The 18110-nt window shown below is 59.9% G+C and overlaps 1 protein-coding gene across 9 annotated transcripts; it reads right to left on the bottom strand.

Annotated features, from left to right (window-relative positions):
• Positions 1-100: 100 nt before the first annotated feature.
• EEF1D (eukaryotic translation elongation factor 1 delta) lies at positions 101-18071 on the bottom strand. 9 transcript variants are annotated; one of them, XM_003903244.3, is made up of 10 exons: positions 17683-17844; positions 13078-13091; positions 9406-10496; positions 7107-7230; positions 6594-6665; positions 1589-1688; positions 1414-1514; positions 851-1072; positions 360-554; positions 101-199 (listed from the first exon to the last, which is right to left on the bottom strand). In XM_003903244.3, exons 3-10 carry the CDS (start codon positions 10494-10496, stop codon positions 161-163), a joined length of 1944 nt encoding a protein of 647 aa, XP_003903293.1. In that variant the 5' UTR covers positions 13078-13091; positions 17683-17844; the 3' UTR covers positions 101-160. The 9 variants fall into 9 exon arrangements, with proteins under 9 accessions (XP_003903293.1, XP_021798416.1, XP_009212009.2 ...); XM_021942724.2 differs by lacking the exon at positions 13078-13091 and having other exon boundaries at positions 17683-17790; XM_009213745.4 differs by lacking the exons at positions 13078-13091; positions 17683-17844 and adding an exon at positions 12509-12593 and having other exon boundaries at positions 7107-7227.
• Between the last annotated feature and the right edge of the window lie 39 nt (positions 18072-18110).

Below are 18110 nucleotides of genomic sequence, written 5' to 3' on the forward strand. Positions count from 1 at the left end.
TGAGATGACTGTGTGGGAGCAGCAGGGCGGAGACGGGGCTGAGACAGGGAGGGAGACAGGCCAGGTACGAGCAGGAAATGACCAGGACAGGAGCCAGAGGGCCGGTCTCAGTCTTTAATCGTGGCAGGGCCTCAGGCACGCGCGCGCACACACTCAGGCTTCAGATCTTGTTGAAAGCTGCGATATCGACACTCTGCACCTGAGAAGTGGAGGGCGATGGTCAGGGCTGTTCCCCTACAGCCCACTCGGAGCCAGGAGCCTCCTCTGAGGGGGGTTCACTCTGGGACTCGCTCCCCACTGCCCCAGTGCAGGGCATGGGCCAGGGCCCCCAGTCTCCTCTCCCCGGCCAGCCCACTCACGTGCTCCTCAAACTTGGTGATCTCCTCCTCCAGCAAGTCTGTCCCCACCTTGTCGTCCTCCACCACACACTGAATCTGTAGCTTCCGGATACCGTAGCCCACGGGCACCAGCTTGGAGGCCCCCCAGACCAGCCCGTCCAGCTGGATAGATCGCACACAGGCCTCCAGCTGGGCCATGTCCGTCTCATCGTCCCACTGTGGGGAAAGGGGAGGAAAAGCTGGGGTCAGCCACTCTCAGAACACCCAGGAAGTACCTGCGTGCCCCCTACCCCCTACCCACTGTGTGTACAATTGTCTCCTTAAAGGGCCCTCAGAAAATCCAAATTCACACCTTCCTGTCTCCAAGTTTGTGTTTATCCCAAGACTTCTCAACTTGGCGTTAAAGTCTCCCCAGAACCGAGAGAGCAGGGGAGGGAGGGTCACAGGCTGAGCCAGCTGGGCAGGCACCAGGGCAATGCCCGGCTCCCAGAAGCTCCACCCTGCCCACTCACAGGCTTGACATCCAGCAGGATGGAGGACTTGGCCACCAGTGCAGGCTTCTTGGCCTTCTTCTCCGCGTACTGCCGCAGCCGCTCCTCCCGCAGCTGTGCCGCCTCCTTGTCCTCCTCCTCATTGTCGCTGCCAAACAGGTCAATGTCATCATCCTCGTCATCCTCTGCTGGTGTGGCTGGCTTCTTGGCCGGGGGCTCCACTTGGCGCATGGGAGACACGTGCTGCCACAGGGGAGGGGATAGAAGGCATGGCTGAGACGCCCCAACCAGGGCCCAGAGCTGCCTGGCCACCTCCTAGGCCCTCCTCCCTCCCTCGACCGGAGCAAGGGCAGCCCCTGTGCACCCCTGCTGTGGTTCCCCACATGCAGGCCCCAGGAAAGACAAGAACTGCCTCTACCTGCCCAGGGGATTAGTGCAGGCCTAACTGTAAACCTTCCTGGGGACCTGAGGACTCCAGTATTCTGGCTGCCAGCTCATCACTGCTGGAGCCAGTGTACATGGAGACATGGAAGCCAGCAGGGCCACGTGGTCCCTGCAGTGTCAGGCGTGGGGAGAGCACTCACCTGGGTCTGCGGGGCCGTGGCCCGGTGGCCAGGCGAGCTCTTCTCCAGCACGTTCAGCCGGGCCTCCAGCTTGGAGATGGCCTGCTGCAGCTCCTGTACCACTGTGGGGGCAAGGGGAGCACGGTTAGATGGCAGGGGCCAGGGACAGCCCCTACCCACTGGCCCGGGGCCTCACCGCCACGCAGGCTCTGGTTCTCCACTTCCAGACTGGCGATCCGGACGACAAGCTCGCTGTGATCTCCGCTGGGGCCGCTGGAGGCCCCGGGGCCTGCGGTCTGCAAGGCAGGAGGAGGGGAGGGCTCAGTGCCCAGCCTGCTCCTGGGGTCCCCTCAGAGGCTCCAGTCAGCTCCACCAGGTCCCCCTGCCATGCTCAGGACTGCAGGAACTCAGAGGAGGAAAACTCTGGCTCAGGAGAGCAGGAGGTACCCCCTGCTGATGCCCAGCTCAAACATATGACCTTGGAGATGGTGGCCGCCACAGACCACAGTGAAATTCTCAGCCAGGCAAAGTCCAGGACAGGAAGCTCTTGGTGCCCCAAACACGGAAGCTGTGGGGAGCTGGACCATGGCTGCTGCTGCCCGTCAGGATCCTGCTGAGCAGTCAGGCTCAGAGGCTGGGTGGGAGATGGTGAAGGACTCACAGTCCTAGGGACAACCTGGGGCAGGCCTCAGGGGACCAGGCAGCACTGGAAATGGGAGGCAGGAGCAGCTGAGGGCCCAGTGGGGGCAGGAGGAAGGAGCCCACCTGTGTGGACAGCAGCCACCCAGAGCTTTGTCTCCATGGGCCTCATGCCTGCCATCTCACTCAGCAAGCTAGTCTCTAGGTGACCCAGGGCCCCAAGCCCACCTCATACTCCGCCATAGCTCAGACTGATGCCCTGGGGCCCAGACAGGCTCCTAGCCTCCTGGCCCTTAACAGTAGCCAGTCCTTATGCATCTACCTGCAGGCATGGGCCATTTAGCCTGCCCACCCAACACGATGGCTCTAAGGACAGCGTGTACCTGGCTGCATGGCGCTCTCAGCCAACCCCATCTTGGCAGCTCCCCGGGGCTCCCTCTCTGTGAGGAGGGGCCTGCAGCAGCTGGGCAGACACACTCAGGCCTTTGCCCAACGTGCAGCACCAGCCCTGGGGCCCTCCTGCCACAGTCCTTGGGGCCACGCTGTGGGGAATGCTTGTTTATGTATCTGGAGAGTATGGGAGCTAAGCCCACAGATCATGGACAATGCCAAGACTGTGGCCCAGGAGGCCCACCTGGCACAGGAGGAAATGGGCAGGGAAAGGCCAGGCTGGCAGGGGCACGTGAATGGTGGTGGGGGTGCGGAAGGCACTGGCAGAAACTGACAAGCTCTGGGGCAGAAGCTGGAGCATGGGAGGGCCAGGCTGTGGGGCGTCAGGGGGCATGGAGAATCACAGCAGACCTCCTGAGGGGGTGGGGCTGGGTCCTGAGGAGGCCAGAATCCGTGAGTGGCAGGGCCAGGGCACCTGAGGCCTCATGCACCCCACATAGCAGGCCCAAGGACAAGCAAAAGGTCCCCTTTGGAAGAGGCACTAAGTCAGCACTGGCCCCGAGCTGCATGATGAGCAGTGGGGACTGTTTCACCACTGCCCTCCCTAGGCCACTAGGCCACAGCCCACAGCACTCAGGCCAGAGGGGCAGCCCCCTCCCTTGATGCTGACTCGGGGGGACTAGGGACGCTAGGCATCAGAGTCCCTGAGCACAGCTTCAATGGGGCAGGTTCAGGTCACCCAGTGCAATCAGAGCGGGCCTCAGAGAGCCCCTCAGGGACTTAGGGGATGCCAAAGGCAAATACTTCAGAGCCAGACCCATGCCAGTAAACCCTGTGCCAGCACCACATTCCCAGAAACCCTGCAGTTCTGAAACCCCAGTGTCTGCTGAGCGCTCCCACCCCAAATCCAAGATGAGACTGGGCCCCTGCCATGGGCTGAATAATGTCCTTCCAAATCCACATGCTGGAGTCTTATCCCCCAGTATCTTAGAATGTGACCTTATTTGGAGACAAGGCCTTTACAGAGATAATTGTCACTGAGGGGTAGGGGGTAATCCAATCCGACTGGTGTCTAATAAGAAGACATCACGACACACACTCAGAGGGATGACTGTGTGAGGATGTGGAGAAGACTGTCTACATGCTGAGGCGCCTCAGGAGAAACCAGCCCTGCTGCCACCTCAATCATGGACTTCCAGCCTCTAGAGCTGTGAGAAAACACATGTGGTTTAAGTCACCTAGTCTATGGAACTTTGTTAGAGCAGCAAACCAGTCCCTAAGCCCTAATAGTGTGAATACCTGCCTGTCCCAGAGACCGTGACTTCGGGGTTGACCCTACACAGCCAGGGCTGAAGAGTTCCTGCAGCCCCAGGGCCAAGCCCCTGACCACTGCCTTCTGGGCACTGGAGGGCAGTATGCCTGACTTGGGTGCAAAAATCTGTGGTAGCTTTATCTCGTGTCTGCCTAGCCTGGACCTGGTCAGGTGCCTGGGCAAGCTAGGGGTGCTGGGTTGGGATCTGGACAGAACGCAAGGCACGAAGAAGCACCCACCTGGCAGACAGGAGTGGCAGCCCTTCCTGGGCCCACCCACCCAGGGATGCCCAGCTTATGGCTCGGGAGCCAGCACACCCCTAGCTGGCTGTGACTATGGCGGACAGAATCATGGCCCCCGCAAAGATGTCCACATACAAGTCCCCAGAGCCTGTAAATATAGTCTCCCATGGCAAAAGCGATTCTGCAGATGTGATATGATTAATTTAAGCGGATCTCAAGATGGAGAGAAGATGCTGGATCACCCAGGCGGGGACACTGTCATCACAAGGGCCCACCCGAGGCAGCAGGAGCGAGGAAAGGGAAAGGCAGGCTGAGTGATGAGACAGCTGTTTAGGAGCCTCGGGCCAAGGACTGTGAGCAGCTTCCAGCAGCCAGAAGAGACAAGGAAGCGGATTCTCCCCATAGAGATACCAGAAGGACCACAGCCTCGATTTTGCCCCATAAGACGATCTCAGACTTCTGGCCTCTGGAACTGTAAGGTGAGGAACTTGTGCTGTTTTAAGCCACTGAAGCGTGACAGTGTTACAGCAACATCAAGTGGAAACCAACACAGATCTTGGCCCAGGAAGTGGGGTGCTGCTGGAATGCCTAACAATATGGAGGTGGCCTTGGAGTTGGGCAGTGGTGAGGCGGGAAGAACTCCGAGGAGCATGACACAAAAACCCTAGACTGGCCGGGCGCGGTGGCTCACGCCTGTAATCCCAGCACTCTGGAAGGCCACGGCAGGCAGATCATAAGGTCAGGAATTCAAGACCAGCCTGGTCAACCTGGCGAAACCCCGTCTCTACTAAAAAAAAAAAAAAAAAAAAGAAAAACAAAAAATCAGCTGGGCTTGGTGACAAGCACCTGTAATCTCAGCTACTTGGAAGGCTGACGCAGGAGAACTGCTTGAACCCCAGAGGCGGAGACTGCAGTGAGCCAGGATCATGCCACTGCACTCCAAGCCTGGGCGACAGAGCAAGATTCTGTCCACAACCCACCCACCCCTGCCAAAAGAAAAACCCTAGCCTATCTTGAGCACACTGTTGACAGGATTCAGATGCTAAGCCCCTCAGTGAAAACTCAGAGAAGGTGAGGAGCAGGGCACATCATCTTCTAGAACAACCTAAACCTAAACCGCCACGAACATGCTGTTGGTAGGAATAGGGATGTTAAAAAATGACAGTGGGGGGGACCATGGGCCACACAGGAGTGCGCCCTTCAAACCTCATGCGACCCGCGGGTTGGACTGTGACTGCCGGACACTAGTGACACCCTGTTGTTTCCTTCTTTTTCCCATTTTTAAAGGGAATGCCTGTCCCACAATTGTATTTTGGGAACAGATAATTTGTTTTCCAGTTTCACTGGTCCACAGATGGAGAGGAATTTTGCTTCAGGATGGACCACGCAATCCCCCATGCCTGATTGGATGGGATTCTGGACTTTGGAGGGACACTGTGGGGGACCCAGGCTTCTGCAGATGTTGGTGGAGAGCAATGCACCTTACGAATGAGGCAATGAGAATCTCCAACACCCACGTCCCAACCCCCAGAGCCTGCAAATCCACTACCTGACGTGGCAAAAAGAAGAATCAGCAAATATGATTAAACTCAGGATTCTGAGGTGGGGAACGTCCTGGACCTGGGATCCTGGCGGGCCCAAAGCAAACACAATAACCATGTAAGTGACAGAGGGAGGAAGGAGGCTCAGAGAGAGGCGTGAGATGAAAGTGGAGGCGGGGGTGACGAGGTTGCCTGCTGGCCACCTCGAAACAAGCAATGTGGGCATCCACTGGAATCTGGGAGAGGCAAAGGAACAGACTCCTCCTGAGCCTTGGGAAGGATGGCAACCTTGCTGACACTGGGGTCAGCCTCCTGAGACACATTTCAGACTTCTGGCCTGGAAACCCGGCATGATACATATGTACTGTTTCCAGTGTGAAGCTGTGGAAAGCCACAGCAGCAGCCACAGAAACACTGACTCCGTTCTCGGGGCCAGGACAGTATCCCAACCCAGGGAGAACGCAGCCCCAACTCCTTGGGAATACCAGGGCTGCCACCTCCCAGAGGACAACCCTTCCCCAACCAGCCTGTCAGGCTGCAGCCACTGCCTCCAACTCCTGATCTCAGCCCGGGGCCTGGAGGCCAAGCAGGGCTACAGGGCTCCTCTCTGGGTCTCCAACTCAAGATGGTGCCAACTCTAGGCTCAGAACGCCTCGCACCTTGCAGAACCACTACTTCTGTCCCCAGTGAGGCAAGATCTAAGAGGGAACGCAGGAAGCCCTGGCAGACACACAGTCCTGCCACGGGGAGCAAGCAGGGAAGCACAGGCCCTCACAGCAGGCGCCCACAGCACACCCTGCGAATGGCACCACTCAGCTCCCAGCCGGCCCCGCAGGAACGGCCAGTGTGACCGCCAGCAGGCAGACAAGAGGTAAGCACAGAAGGGACGCGAGAGTAAGAACACTGTCCATGGCAGTCCGGGCCTGGAGGCCACAGAGCCACACGCCCCAGGAGCACAGCGCTGTGCACTCCGCCCTGACTCTGCTGTGAAGCCAAACCACCAGCAGCATCAGGAAAAATGAGACATGCTACTTGGCCGAGCAGGAGCCCGCGGGTCCGTGGGCCGCGGGTACTCACTCCGGCCAGGGATTTCTGGATGTTCTCTCTGGCTCTCGCAATGTCACGAAGGATCACGCTGGCGCCATTCTCCTGCAGACAGTGCAGAAAGAACCAGTCTTTTTTTTTTTTTTATTAAAAAAGAATTTAATTAAAAAACAAACCAAAAAATCCCATGAACCCTCACATAGAGACAGCAAGAAAGTATTGCACAGAACGAGAGCTCAGCGGGCCAGAAAAGTGGGAGGTGCCTGAGGCTGTGATGACAGGCACAGGCGCCCATGTCTGCGGGGAACGAGTGCCAGGCCTGGCCCCATGCTACCTGCACAGGCACCAGCAGGAGGGCCCTGAGCAGACCCAGACCCGGGGGCCCAGCCAAGGCCGCCTGCCCCAAGACCCCACGCCCAGCACCCACAGCAGAGCCACTGGGCCAGGGTGCCTCTGCCCTCCTAACCTGGCTGAACCCTCCTCGTGTGCCCCAGCCACTCCTGTCGGGCAGCAGAGCCACCCAGCCACCCCACATGCAGCCCTCACCTGGCGGGAGGCACCGGCCACAGGCCCGTTCATCTGCTCGTAGAATCTCCTTTCTGCATCGTCATATTTGAACTTGTCAAACCAGATCTTCTCATGTACTAGGAAGTTTGTAGCCATTTTTCTGCTGGGAGGGGAAAGAGGCAAAGTCAACACGGCTGGGAAGTGGGGTTGAGACAGCCCTGGCCTCACCCTTCCCCACAGAGACCCCCGTCAGAACAGCTCAGAAGCACCAGGGTGCGGCAGGGCTGACACCCACTTCAAACACCAGTGGTTCTCCACAAAGCGACACCAAGCCCGTAAGCCCTCACCCCACATGGCGTCCCCAGGCCTGTCTTCCAGACGAGGGGTTCTCAAAGTGTGGTCCAAGAACCTCTGGGGGTCCCAAGGCCCTACCCTTTCACTCACATGAAGCTGGGTTTATGTCAAACAGCTGGAGTGCGGAGGCAGGTACAAGGGCCCAGCTGCCTCCCACTAAGCCAGACACCCAAGAGATTTGCAAAAATCTCAAGCAAGGCCATTCTGCTCACTGAATTTTTTGGTTATGGGAAAAGTATTTCTCATAAAAAAAAGTTAGTAATATGTAACGAGTTTCTTCTTCAACAAATAATTACACTTAGCATTTCTTTTTTTTTTTTGAGAGGGAGTCTCACTCTGTTGCCCAGGCTGGAATCAGTGGTGCGATCTCAGCTCACTGCAACCTCCGCCTCCTGGGTTCAAGCGATTTTCCTGCCTCAGCCTCCCGAGTAACTGGGACTACAAGTGTGCACCACTGTGCTTGGCTAATTTTTTGTATTTTTAGTAGAGAAGGGGTTTCACCATGTTAGCCAGGCTGGTCTTGAACTCCTGACATCAGGTGATGCACCCGCCTCAGCCTCCCAAAGTGCTGGGATTACAGGCGTGAGCCACCGCGCCCGGCCCATTTCTCAGTTTTAATTGCTAATGTGGTAAAAATCAATAGGTACAATGAAAGCTGTTTGGGGTCCTGAGAGCAAGAAGGTCGAGAATGGGTGCCCTAGACAGGGACTATGGCCCACAGGCAAACCCAGCCCGTGGTTTTACTGGCACACAGCCCCACCTCGTGCTCCTCCCACTGGCCGGCAGCAGACGAGCTGGGCAGACGACTCTGTGGCTGGGGCCCAGACCCTCTGGTTCTTTATGGAGTTTGCTGCCTCCCACCCTGGACTGGCCAAGACCCTCCTACTGTCCAACCAAGTGCATCAGAACTGGCCCCATCCCGCTCTGCCGCCAGTCTGTGTGTGGACTCCGGACCATCGCTGGACCTCGTTAAGTGTCCTCTTGTTAACAAAGGGCTGGAGTCTGTGAGCCTCCTCCGCGTCCCTCACCCGGGACACTCTCCTGGCGAGGAGGGACCAGGCCACCGTGAATACCAGGGCAGGTGGAAGGGCAGGAGGTTAGCAATCCCCCATGGGGTCCCGCCTTCAAGTGATCTTGTCAACCAGCAAATCCAGACCCCTGGGGGTCCAAGGTTGGCACCACTTCCTTGGGGGCTTAGGCAGCAGCTTGGGACACTCGGCTGGGACCTTCAGAGTCCTTCGCTGACACAGCCCGCCCCACCACCAGGACGCCCTCGCCAGCAGGCCAGCCTCGCCACTTGCATGCCCTCTGTATTCCCTTCCACGTCCAATCGCCTACCCACCTGCCTGGCCCCAGAGACCGCTGCTGGGGTTGCACCTGCACCCTGGAGCAAGCCCCCAGCACCTAGAGGGAGGTCACACAGACCGGGCACCCTGGGATGGGGGCCACCTGACCAGCCACATGCCCATGCATCTGAGATACCACCACCTTCCCTCAGAGGTAGTTTCAGGTGACAAAGAAAGCTGGGGGTGCCCAGGACGGGCAGGCAGGGACACACTGGCTCCCACATCTCATCACAGGGGAGCGCTAGGGCCAGAAACCAGCTTCAATGCTTCCTGCTCCTATGGGTAGCCTTGTCTTCTCAGCCCTGGCATGTGACAGCCACAGGGGACTCGGGGAGCTTCCCAGCCCAAGAGGGACCCTGGGCGAGGCAGAGATTCTGCCTTGTGTTGACCCCTTCCCTGCCCCCATCCAGACAGCCCAGAACTTTGTAACCCCAAGCAGTGTCCCTGGAACCCACACTGCCCAAGCACAGCACCACCTTTACTCAGCCTGCTGCTGCATTCAACTCAGCTGGGCCCAAGGTCTCCGGGAGCCCCCACCCCAGGTGGGCAGGGGAGGAAGCTGGAGGAGCCCCAGCCTGGGACGGCTGTCCCTGTGCCCACAGCCCAGGCTGGGTGCCCACCCAGCACGTTTCTCCTACTTGGGTCTCAGGCTGGACACGGACAGGCCAGACCGAGGACCGGGTCGGTGAGACAGGGAGGCAGCTTCGAGGCACCAGGCCATGCGCAGGGCCTCGGCAACGTGGTGGCGGCACTCAGCGCTGTCGTAGGCAGGCTTGCTGAGCCAGGGGGCCTCTGCATCCTTCTGCAGGAAGTAACAGTAGGGCAAGGAGGAGGGGGCCTCCCCGTCGGCCCACCGCGGCCCAGCCCGCTTGTTCCCTAAGACGTGGCGGCCCCGCCGGTCTCTGCGGCCCCTCCGGGCACCCTCGGCCAGGCCAGCTCGCTCTTGCAGGCGCACCTTCCCCGGGGGATGGCCGTCAAACAGGGCCTCGTAGAAGCCCCTCTCGGCTGCATCATACCGGGGCTTCTCCAGCCACACCTCCCGGACCAGTGCCTGCAGGCTGCCCAGCGGGGGCTGGCCATTGACTGGTGGGCTGGGCCGGTGGGCCGGGTTGGGGACAGCCGCCTGCTGGCCTGTGTCAGGAGTCCCCTGCCTGCGGCCACCCTCGGGAGCCAGCAACAGGGACTGAGACCACTCCACAAAGGCCCGCTCAGCCTGGTCGAAGGAGGACTTGTTGACCCAGGTCCCCCAGGTCACGTGGTGGCAGGCCACCTGGCTTCCATGGGTGCAGGGACCCCAAGGGGCCAAGGCAGGAGGCTGGGCTGCCCGGGCAGCCACGTCTGCCAGCTTCTGGCGGTAGGAGCTCTCTGCCTGGTCGAAAAGTGACTTGTCCAGCCACACGCGTTCGGCCGAGAGCCCCAGGAGGGCCGGGGCCGCCGGGCTGAGCCCACTCTTGGGGGAGCGCTTTCTCTTTTTCTGCAGGGGCTTCCTGCCGTCCTGGCTCTTCCTGGGATCACTCCTGCTACTGTCGTCAGGGGCCTCTGCCTCATCAGTGTCCTCAGGGTCGTCCTGGCCGGGCCCATTCATAGCTGGCCCCTCGGCTGGCAGCTGCTGGGCAGAGGCGGCCGCCTGCATGGCCTCGTGCTCGTAGAAGCGCCGCTCGGCCTCCTCATACTTGTGCTTGTCTTCCCACACGGTCTCCAGGGTGCAGGAGGCCTTCCCGCTCCTCATCTTCCGGACACAGCGATAAAAAGCAAGCAGAGGGCAGAGTTGCAACACTGCGGGTGGCTGTGGCCCCGTGCCCACCCTCCCTGTGGCTGCCCTCCCAGGGCAGGGGCTGAGGATGCTCCCCAGGGGCTTTCATGAGATGACATTCAAGGACTTGAAAGTCAAGCCCATGTGGGGGATGCTCTGTTGTAAACAGAAAACAGGCTGGGTGCAGTGGCTCATGCCTGTAATCGCAGCACTTTGGGAGGCCAAGTGCCTCCCAATACATGAACAATACATACCTTTTTAAAGTGAACGTAATGCCCATGAAATATCTGAGACATACTCATACTATAAAATTTTTCATCATTTGTCTGAAGTAGGCTTTAACTGGCTAACTGGCTTTCTCTGCATTTTTGCATAGGACAGGCTTGGCCACCCCACTGTGGTGGCTGGTGTTCCCATCCTACAGAATGGCCTCTGTGGCTATCCTGGCCACACCAGTACCACACCCAGAGCACACTCAAAGGTCTTAGAAAAGAGGGAGCCTCAGCCGGGTGTGGTGGCTCACCCCTGTAATCCCAACACTTTGGGAGGCCTAGGCGGATGGATCACAAGGTCTGGAGATTGAGACCATCCTGGCTAACACGTTGAAACTCTGTCTCTACTAAACACACACACACACACAAAACAAACTAGCCGGGCATGGTGGTGGGAGCCTGTAGTCCCAGCTACTCGGAGGCTGAGGCAGGAGAATGGCGTGAAGCCGGGAGGCGGAGCTTGCAGTGAGCAGAGTTCGCCACTGCACTCCAGGAAACTCGTCTCAAAAAAAAAAAAAAAGCCGGGTGGGGGGGAGCCTCTCTGTGGGCCTGACTGTCCTCCCCGGGAGAGGGCCAGGTGACTGGGCAGAGGGTGGAGTGCCCACTCATGAAGGGTCACATCAACGGGACTCGCCAGGGAGGATGCTGGTGACCAGTGTGTAGAAAGGAGGGGCCAAGCGCCTGGAGCACTGAGACGGCTCTGGGCTCTCTATCAGCCGCCGTGGCCTCCCAACTGGAGTCCATATCTTTGGGTCCATCCAAGCTAAAGGGGCATCATGGGGATCTCACAGTCCCAGGACATCAGGGTCCCCTCTCAGGTTGGGTTCTGTGTGATGTAAGAGGGACCATCTTGGTGGGAGGCAGGTTGTGAGGCTCCACCCCCACTTGCTACCCCCAGTGAGGCCTGGGAGCCTCAGCCTCCTCCCTGGATGAGGTGCTCCCTCAAGCTCTGGGCAACCTCAGTCATCTGCTGCCCCAGTGCTCCAGCAGCCATGTGGGATCCTGCTGGGGGCATGCTCTGCTCCCAGGTGTCCAGTGTGGTGTTACAGAAAGGACAGACCCAGAAGGCCAGGGGCAAATCTGCTCTTGGGATACAGGTCAGCGCCCCAGCCCGCGCTCGGCCTGCGTTATCTTCCTCCCCAGCCATGCCCGACTCCAGGCTCTGCTCCCCAAAAGCAGAAACGCCTGGGTCTAACCAACACCTAGGAGCACCCTCAAGAGGGGGCGTGCAGCCGCCCCTCACGGACACTGCTGCTAGTCAGCTGCCTCCGCAGATGTGTCTAGTGGAGCCTGAAGGCAGACCCAGTGGCCTCAGGGCACGTGGCTGTGACTGGGACCACCTGCCTGGTCTTCACCCAGAGGGAGGCAGCCTTCGGTCAAGAACAGACCCTTCACACCAGTGGCTACGGGTCTACACCCCTCTCCTAACATCCTTACTCAACAAAACCAAGGCAGGTTCCAATGCCTCCAGTGGGGTGCTGAGCTGTCTACACTCCACCCAGGCGGGGAGGACCTTTGGGAAGCCCCCCGCACTGCACTCTGAAGCCTCTTAAGTGGAACATGGAGTTTTTTCCAGGCATGTAGCCAGAATCCCTCAGTCCCAGCAATGAGTTCTAATGGCACCAACAAGGAACCAGGGCCAGGAGGCCACAGGGCCCACGAAGAAGCCCCTCGGCTCCCCTGCTCACTCCTCCCCCAGGCTGGGGCAGCACTTACCAAGACCAGGCTGATGGGCAGAGGCAGGGGTTGGGGGTTGGGGGTTGGGGGTTGGAGGTGGGAGCAAGAGCCCAGGAGACAGGGCATTGTGACATCGTGCGGTAGACCCCTGCCAGTCTCTCTGATCCCACGGAGCAGTGCAGGTCCCATCAGCAGTGCCACTAAGCTGGCCCCCAGTGCCAATGCCCTACCAGACTTTACTGGCCAAGGTGGCCTCAGACTATGTTCTTGGGGGCTCCGGGCAGAAGCTGCCACTCAGCGAGGGGAAGCCACTTCTAAGGCTCCTACCGAGACCTGGCACTGCCACCACTTCCCCACAGGGAGCAGCGTGTCGGGTGCTGACCTGCCAGCCCAGGCCAGGACCCTGCTTAGGGCCACATAGGGTGCCCACCTGCTGCTGCCCCATCCAGAAAACCCAATTCCTCCACTTTACAGATGGGAAACCGCAGCCCCTCTGGGCAGGCTGGGTCATGCACAGGTGGTGTTGGGGTTCCCTTGGGTACAGTGATGGCTGGGGGTTCCCTGGTCAAATGAAGGGGAATGGGGCATGAGGACAGGTGGGTACTTACTTTGCTTTGGCCTCCTAGGACAGCATGAAGGAAAAGCAGCAAGGTTAGAGGCAGACAGAAAGACTAACCGGGTCAGACACAGCAGCAGGGCAGCCCAAGCCGGCAGAAGGCCTTTCCAGAAGCTGCTTGGCGAGGTGGCGTGGAGGTGACATTGATGGAGACGGAAGCTGAGCGCCAGACAGACCCGCCACCACCACAGTCCCAGGTGGCAGCTGAGTCCACACGCTCGAGGCGGCATCACTCCGTCATCCCCTGAAAGGGGAGCTCTTGGGATTACTGTTAGCTGGAGCCCAGGCAGGCCCTGGGGGACAAGCAGGGACCACTATCTGAGCCAACCTTTCCCAAATCCACCCACCCTGTCGTCACCTGAGCAAGGCAGCCTGAGACAAGGTAAGCCAACGCCCACAAGCATCCCCTGGAGCTGCCAAGGAGCTCCCCAAGCCCCTCCCCTGCACTGCCCCTGTGTCCGCTCGGCTGAAGGAGCCCAGAAGATGACAAGGACCCTTAAGGGGGAGGCAGCCCAGGGCCCGCATTGGTGCAGGGCCTCTCTCAGCAGGAGCCACCATCAAGACAGGGCTGGCACCCAAGGGCCCCAGCACAAGCCACAAAGGCCTCCCAGACTCACTCTCCCACAGTGTGCACACAAGGACAGGACCTTCACCCCGTTTACTCCTCAGCTGGAGACACTAGGTGTCCAGCTCCTAATCTCACAAGAGCCAGCTCATAAACTCTGCAAGCTCTGGGAAGGGTAGCTGGGCACAGCTGAAAGCCCAGCCACCAGCCTGTGTCCTGGGTGGGACTGGGCAGGAGGGGCCACCTCCTACTGCTGAGCAATCCAAGGAGCCCTGGCTGGGATCTGTCTTCCTTCACCAACCGGAGCTCTGGCCCCAGGGCCCTGCCCACCTCTGTGCACCCCACACTGCAGCAGGGAGCACCCTGCTGGGAGGAACCGGGCACCCTGCAGGGGTCAGGTGTAGATGAGGATGCTACGGAGGCAGCTGCCCCATAGGACCAGTAAGAGGGGTCTTGGGTGGGCTTCCCTGCAGAGAGGAAGCTCTCAGGAGACACCACAGTGAGCCATGCTGGAGACCTGGAGGCCAGGCCCATCACCCGGGGAGCTGGCCACTGACAGCGGGCAGACAGCCTCCCAGGACAGCCAGCACAGCTCCCCACACCTCCAAGCCCACCTCCTCATTTCCCCGCTTCCTGTGTTCCCAAGCACGAGAGGACCTGCCGGACGGAACGCACCATCTCTCCTAAAAGATCAAGTCTGAGCTTCAACGCTTGCGCCGACAGGCACATGCAAGCCTGTCTCCTCCAGCAGGAGAGCCCGGAGTAGACGCAACGACTTTTTCAACTGCATCCCTACAAACAGTCAGCCCCTTTGCTCCTGCAGTTTACCCAAGCTCGGGAGGAGCTTGCTAAAGAGAACACAGGGAGACAGCCAGCTGTCAGAGAAGCAGTCTTGGAAACGCCAGAGTCAGGCCCCAGAGGGAAATGGCCCAAGTATCCCTACTCTGCTCCTAGAAGCAGGCCAGGCTCACCACCAAGGCTCTTCCCTGAGGGGCAGACAGTGTCTGCCGAACACCCGAGCCTCTGGCAGCTGCCCAGAGTTTGAGGGTACCGTGGGGTCCTGGCTCTGGAAGGCTCCACCCAGCTAACAGGGCCTGTGACACAGGTGGCACCCAGCAAGACCCAGTGCAGTGCCATGGCTCTCACAGCCTCCCCGTCCCTGTCCTGGGAGCAGCCCCGGCAAGGACGCTCCTACCCAGAAGACTCCAGGTCAGGAGGGCAGGGCCCTGAGGAAGGCGAGGACGTCCTGGAGAGCTGTGGCCATCAAGGTGCTTTGCAGCCTGGACGTCTCCACACACCTGGGCAAACGGAAGCTTTCTGGGAGGAGCTGGCTCCCAGGCCCTGCCCTCCAAGCCACCCCATCACAGTGGTACACACAGACAGGTTCCCAGATTGTCCAGCCTCCACCGGGAGAAGTCAGGGAGGTGGGCAGGGGATGGGGTCCCAGATTGTCCAGCCTCCACCGGGAGAAGTCAGGGAGGGGGCAGGGGATGGGGTCAGCCACCGGCTCGGCCTGTGCATGCCCACCCCTCCCAGCAGCACCTCTCTCTGGCCCACCTGGCTGGCCGGAGTCTGTGGACTGGCACTGCCTGATACAACTTTCAGTGTTTTCAGTGCCCAAAGGGTGCAACGACTAGCCCTTAAAATGAGGCTAGAGCCCCTGAGGAAGTGGGTCTTTAGGCAGAGCCACCGCACAGCAGGGCAGCGCACAGGACAGATCAATGTCTTCCTGCGTGGAGGCCTTTGGTCTTTCTTTTTTTGAGATTGAGTCTCGCTCTGTCACCAGGCTGGAGTGCAGTGGCGTGATCTTGGCTCACTGCAACCTCCAACTCCCCAGTTCAAGTGATTCTCCTGCCTTAGCCTCCCAAGTAGCTGGGACTACAAGCACGTGCAACCATGGCCAGCTAATTTTTTTTCATATTTTTAGTAGAGACAGAGATTTACCATGTTTGCCAGGCTGGTCTCGAACTCCTGACGTCAGGTGATCTGCCCACCTTGGCCTCCCAAAGTGCTGGGAATACAGGCATGAGCCACGCGGCTGGCCTAATTTTTGTGTTTTTAGTAGAGATGGGGTTTTACCATGCTGACCAGGATGGTTTCGATCTTCTGATCTCGTGATCTGCCCGCCTTGGCCTCCCAAAGCGCTGGGATCACAGGCGTGAGCCACCGCGCCCAGCCGCCTTTGGTCTTTTCAAGAGATAAGAAAAAAAAAACCTCCACAGCTCCACATTCCCACTCAGCCACTTTCCTGTCTGACCCCTGGATATTCCAGCCCTACTGGGAAACACCAGCCTGCCCTGCATACCTCAGAGCGCTCACTGTAGCTACCCAAGCCACCCTGCCCCAGGCCAAGCCCCACCCCAACCATGTCTGTTCTGAAAAGCCACTGCAGGTCAGCTCCACGTCCAGCCCTGCTTGCGGGACTCTGGCCAACCCTGCCTGCCCAGTGCAGCCCCCGTGCCTCCTGGGTGGCTCCAGCACTGCACAGGCTTTCTGGAACCCCTGACAATACAAGACCCACGCCACACCTCACACGGCACCCTTGGCTGCCAGCAAGGCGGGAGAGCTGGAGCCCTGTGACAGGCTCCTACACCAGCACTTAGCATAACACACTGCCACCAGCTTCCAACACGCTGCTGTCACCTCACAACACTGGCACAGGATGATGACACACAAATGCTCAATGCCACATTTCCTGTCCCCAGCCCCCAGAAGGCTGATGCCAGTGCACGGCACAGCCCCGATACTCTTTGTCCATCATCAAGCATGTGTGCCCACCTGTGCTAAACCCTGCAGCAGGTTCACCCAGCAACCCAGAAGCAAAGCCCAGAGGGCCTAGTCCTCCAGAGAGGGCGGGAGGCAGCAGGGGCTCTGCTGGCTGGGCGCGCACTCTGCCAGCACTGACCACGTGTGAACTCTGCAGCAGCCCAGGGGAGATGCTGCTGTCTCACAGGATTGGCACTGCGCCCAGAAAGCCTCTACAGGGACAGGTCTAGGAGCCTGGCTAGGCCGGAGGCATTTGGTGAGAAGGCGAAGGTGAGCGTCCACTTCCTCAGAGGACACTCAGGGGCTCCTTCCACACCTTCCGAGTACATCCCCCACCCCCAGAACACGGCTGGGCACACACAGGGGCTCCGGAAGTAACCAACTGCCTGCGAGCCAGCTGCTTAAGGCTCATGGGGTCCAGATGACAGGACGGTCGGAGCTGTAGAAGGAGGCTGCTCAGGTGAGATGGCCTGGCCTGCCTCCCTGGGAGGTGAGCCACAGGCAGTGTCAACTTAAGAAGCACGCCGCCCTGTCAGGCAAGGACGACCCCAGGTTTAGCTACACAGTTCTTTTGCTGCCAGGCAGTCCTTCATTCTGGAAACCAATCCTGATGTCTCATCAGGTCCCCAACCCACTCCGCCCCCTTTGCCTTCTTCCACTTAAAGCCTCTGAAAGTACTACTACTTAGCAACACCATCCCCGCCCCCTTCAGAGGCTGCCCGACCACCCTATCTCCAAATCAAGAGACATAAAGTTTGACTCAGTCACAATACAGGCTTATTCATTTCTGTGTTCACTAGCGTCTAAGTTCCAAGAGTGTTGCGTCCGTGCTTATCCCCTCCGTGCTCAGCTGATGCGTGCAGTAACTGGTGCTTAATAAACACGTGGTGGATGAAGGTCTGCAGGCCAGAGAACAGCTGGGGCAGATGTTTGGTCTCCCACGGAGACGGCAGCGAACACAGGCCTTAGGCCCCAGCAGCCTGGCCGAGGGGCTTCCCACGACCGGGATGCGCCGTGAGCCAGTGCTCCCAGCACCCCCGGCCCGCGGACGCCCTCCAGGCCGGCCACGTGGCCTCGGTCGCCCCGCCCCTCTGCGCTCGCCCCAAAAGCCGTACTTGGCCCACGTCCCCTAAGCCGGCGCTGGCGCACTTGCGCCTCAGTCCCTAACGGCGCGAGCTTCTGGTGCAGCCCGGGCCGCCCGCCCTCCCGGCCTCTCGGGCGTCTCTGACGCGCCCGGCTCCTTCCGGCAGGGGCAGCGGTACTCACACGCCAGCCAAGGACGCGGCGACCAGGGAGGAGGAATCGGCGGACGCGGGATGCTTGAAGAAAGGGAGGGCCGGCCAGGCCGCGCACGGGAAATGAAGCACTGGGCTCTACCAAGAGCCGCGGGCCGGGGGCCCAGGGGGGGACGTGGCCCCTGCACACGCTCCGCCTGGCCGCCGGGGCCCTAGACGCGCTGCGCCCCGACACTTCAAAGGCAGAATTCCGTTGGAGACGACTGCGGAGGCCGCTCTTCAGCGGAGGAGTCTGCACAAATGCCGGGCACGGGCGGCTGCGCGCGCGCCCCCCTGCGTCTCGAGGCCAGTGGTGTCGCCGGTGGGGCGGGGCCGGAGGCCGGCACGCGCCGAGTGACGCACGAGGCGGCCAGTGCGCAGGCGCGGGGCGGGGCCGGGCCGGCCTGGGTCAGCGCGCGT

The sequence above is a fragment of the Papio anubis genome, chromosome 8 (genome assembly GCF_008728515.1).
Source record: "Papio anubis isolate 15944 chromosome 8, Panubis1.0, whole genome shotgun sequence".
Classification (NCBI taxonomy): Eukaryota; Metazoa; Chordata; class Mammalia; order Primates; family Cercopithecidae; genus Papio; species Papio anubis.

Bases quoted from the DNA above. Each gene is read 5' to 3' on its own strand.
- EEF1D (XM_003903244.3), bottom strand. From the start codon at position 10,496: ATGAGGAGCGGGAAGGCCTCCTGCACCCTGGAGACCGTGTGGGAAGAC. The intron at 1,689-6,593 runs GTGAGTACCCGC...CCTGCCTTGCAG, and splicing joins TCCAGAAATCCCTGGCCGGA to ACCGCAGGCCCCGGGGCCTC. The intron at 200-359 runs GTGAGTGGGCTG...TCCACTTCTCAG, and splicing joins TCACCAAGTTTGAGGAGCAC to GTGCAGAGTGTCGATATCGC.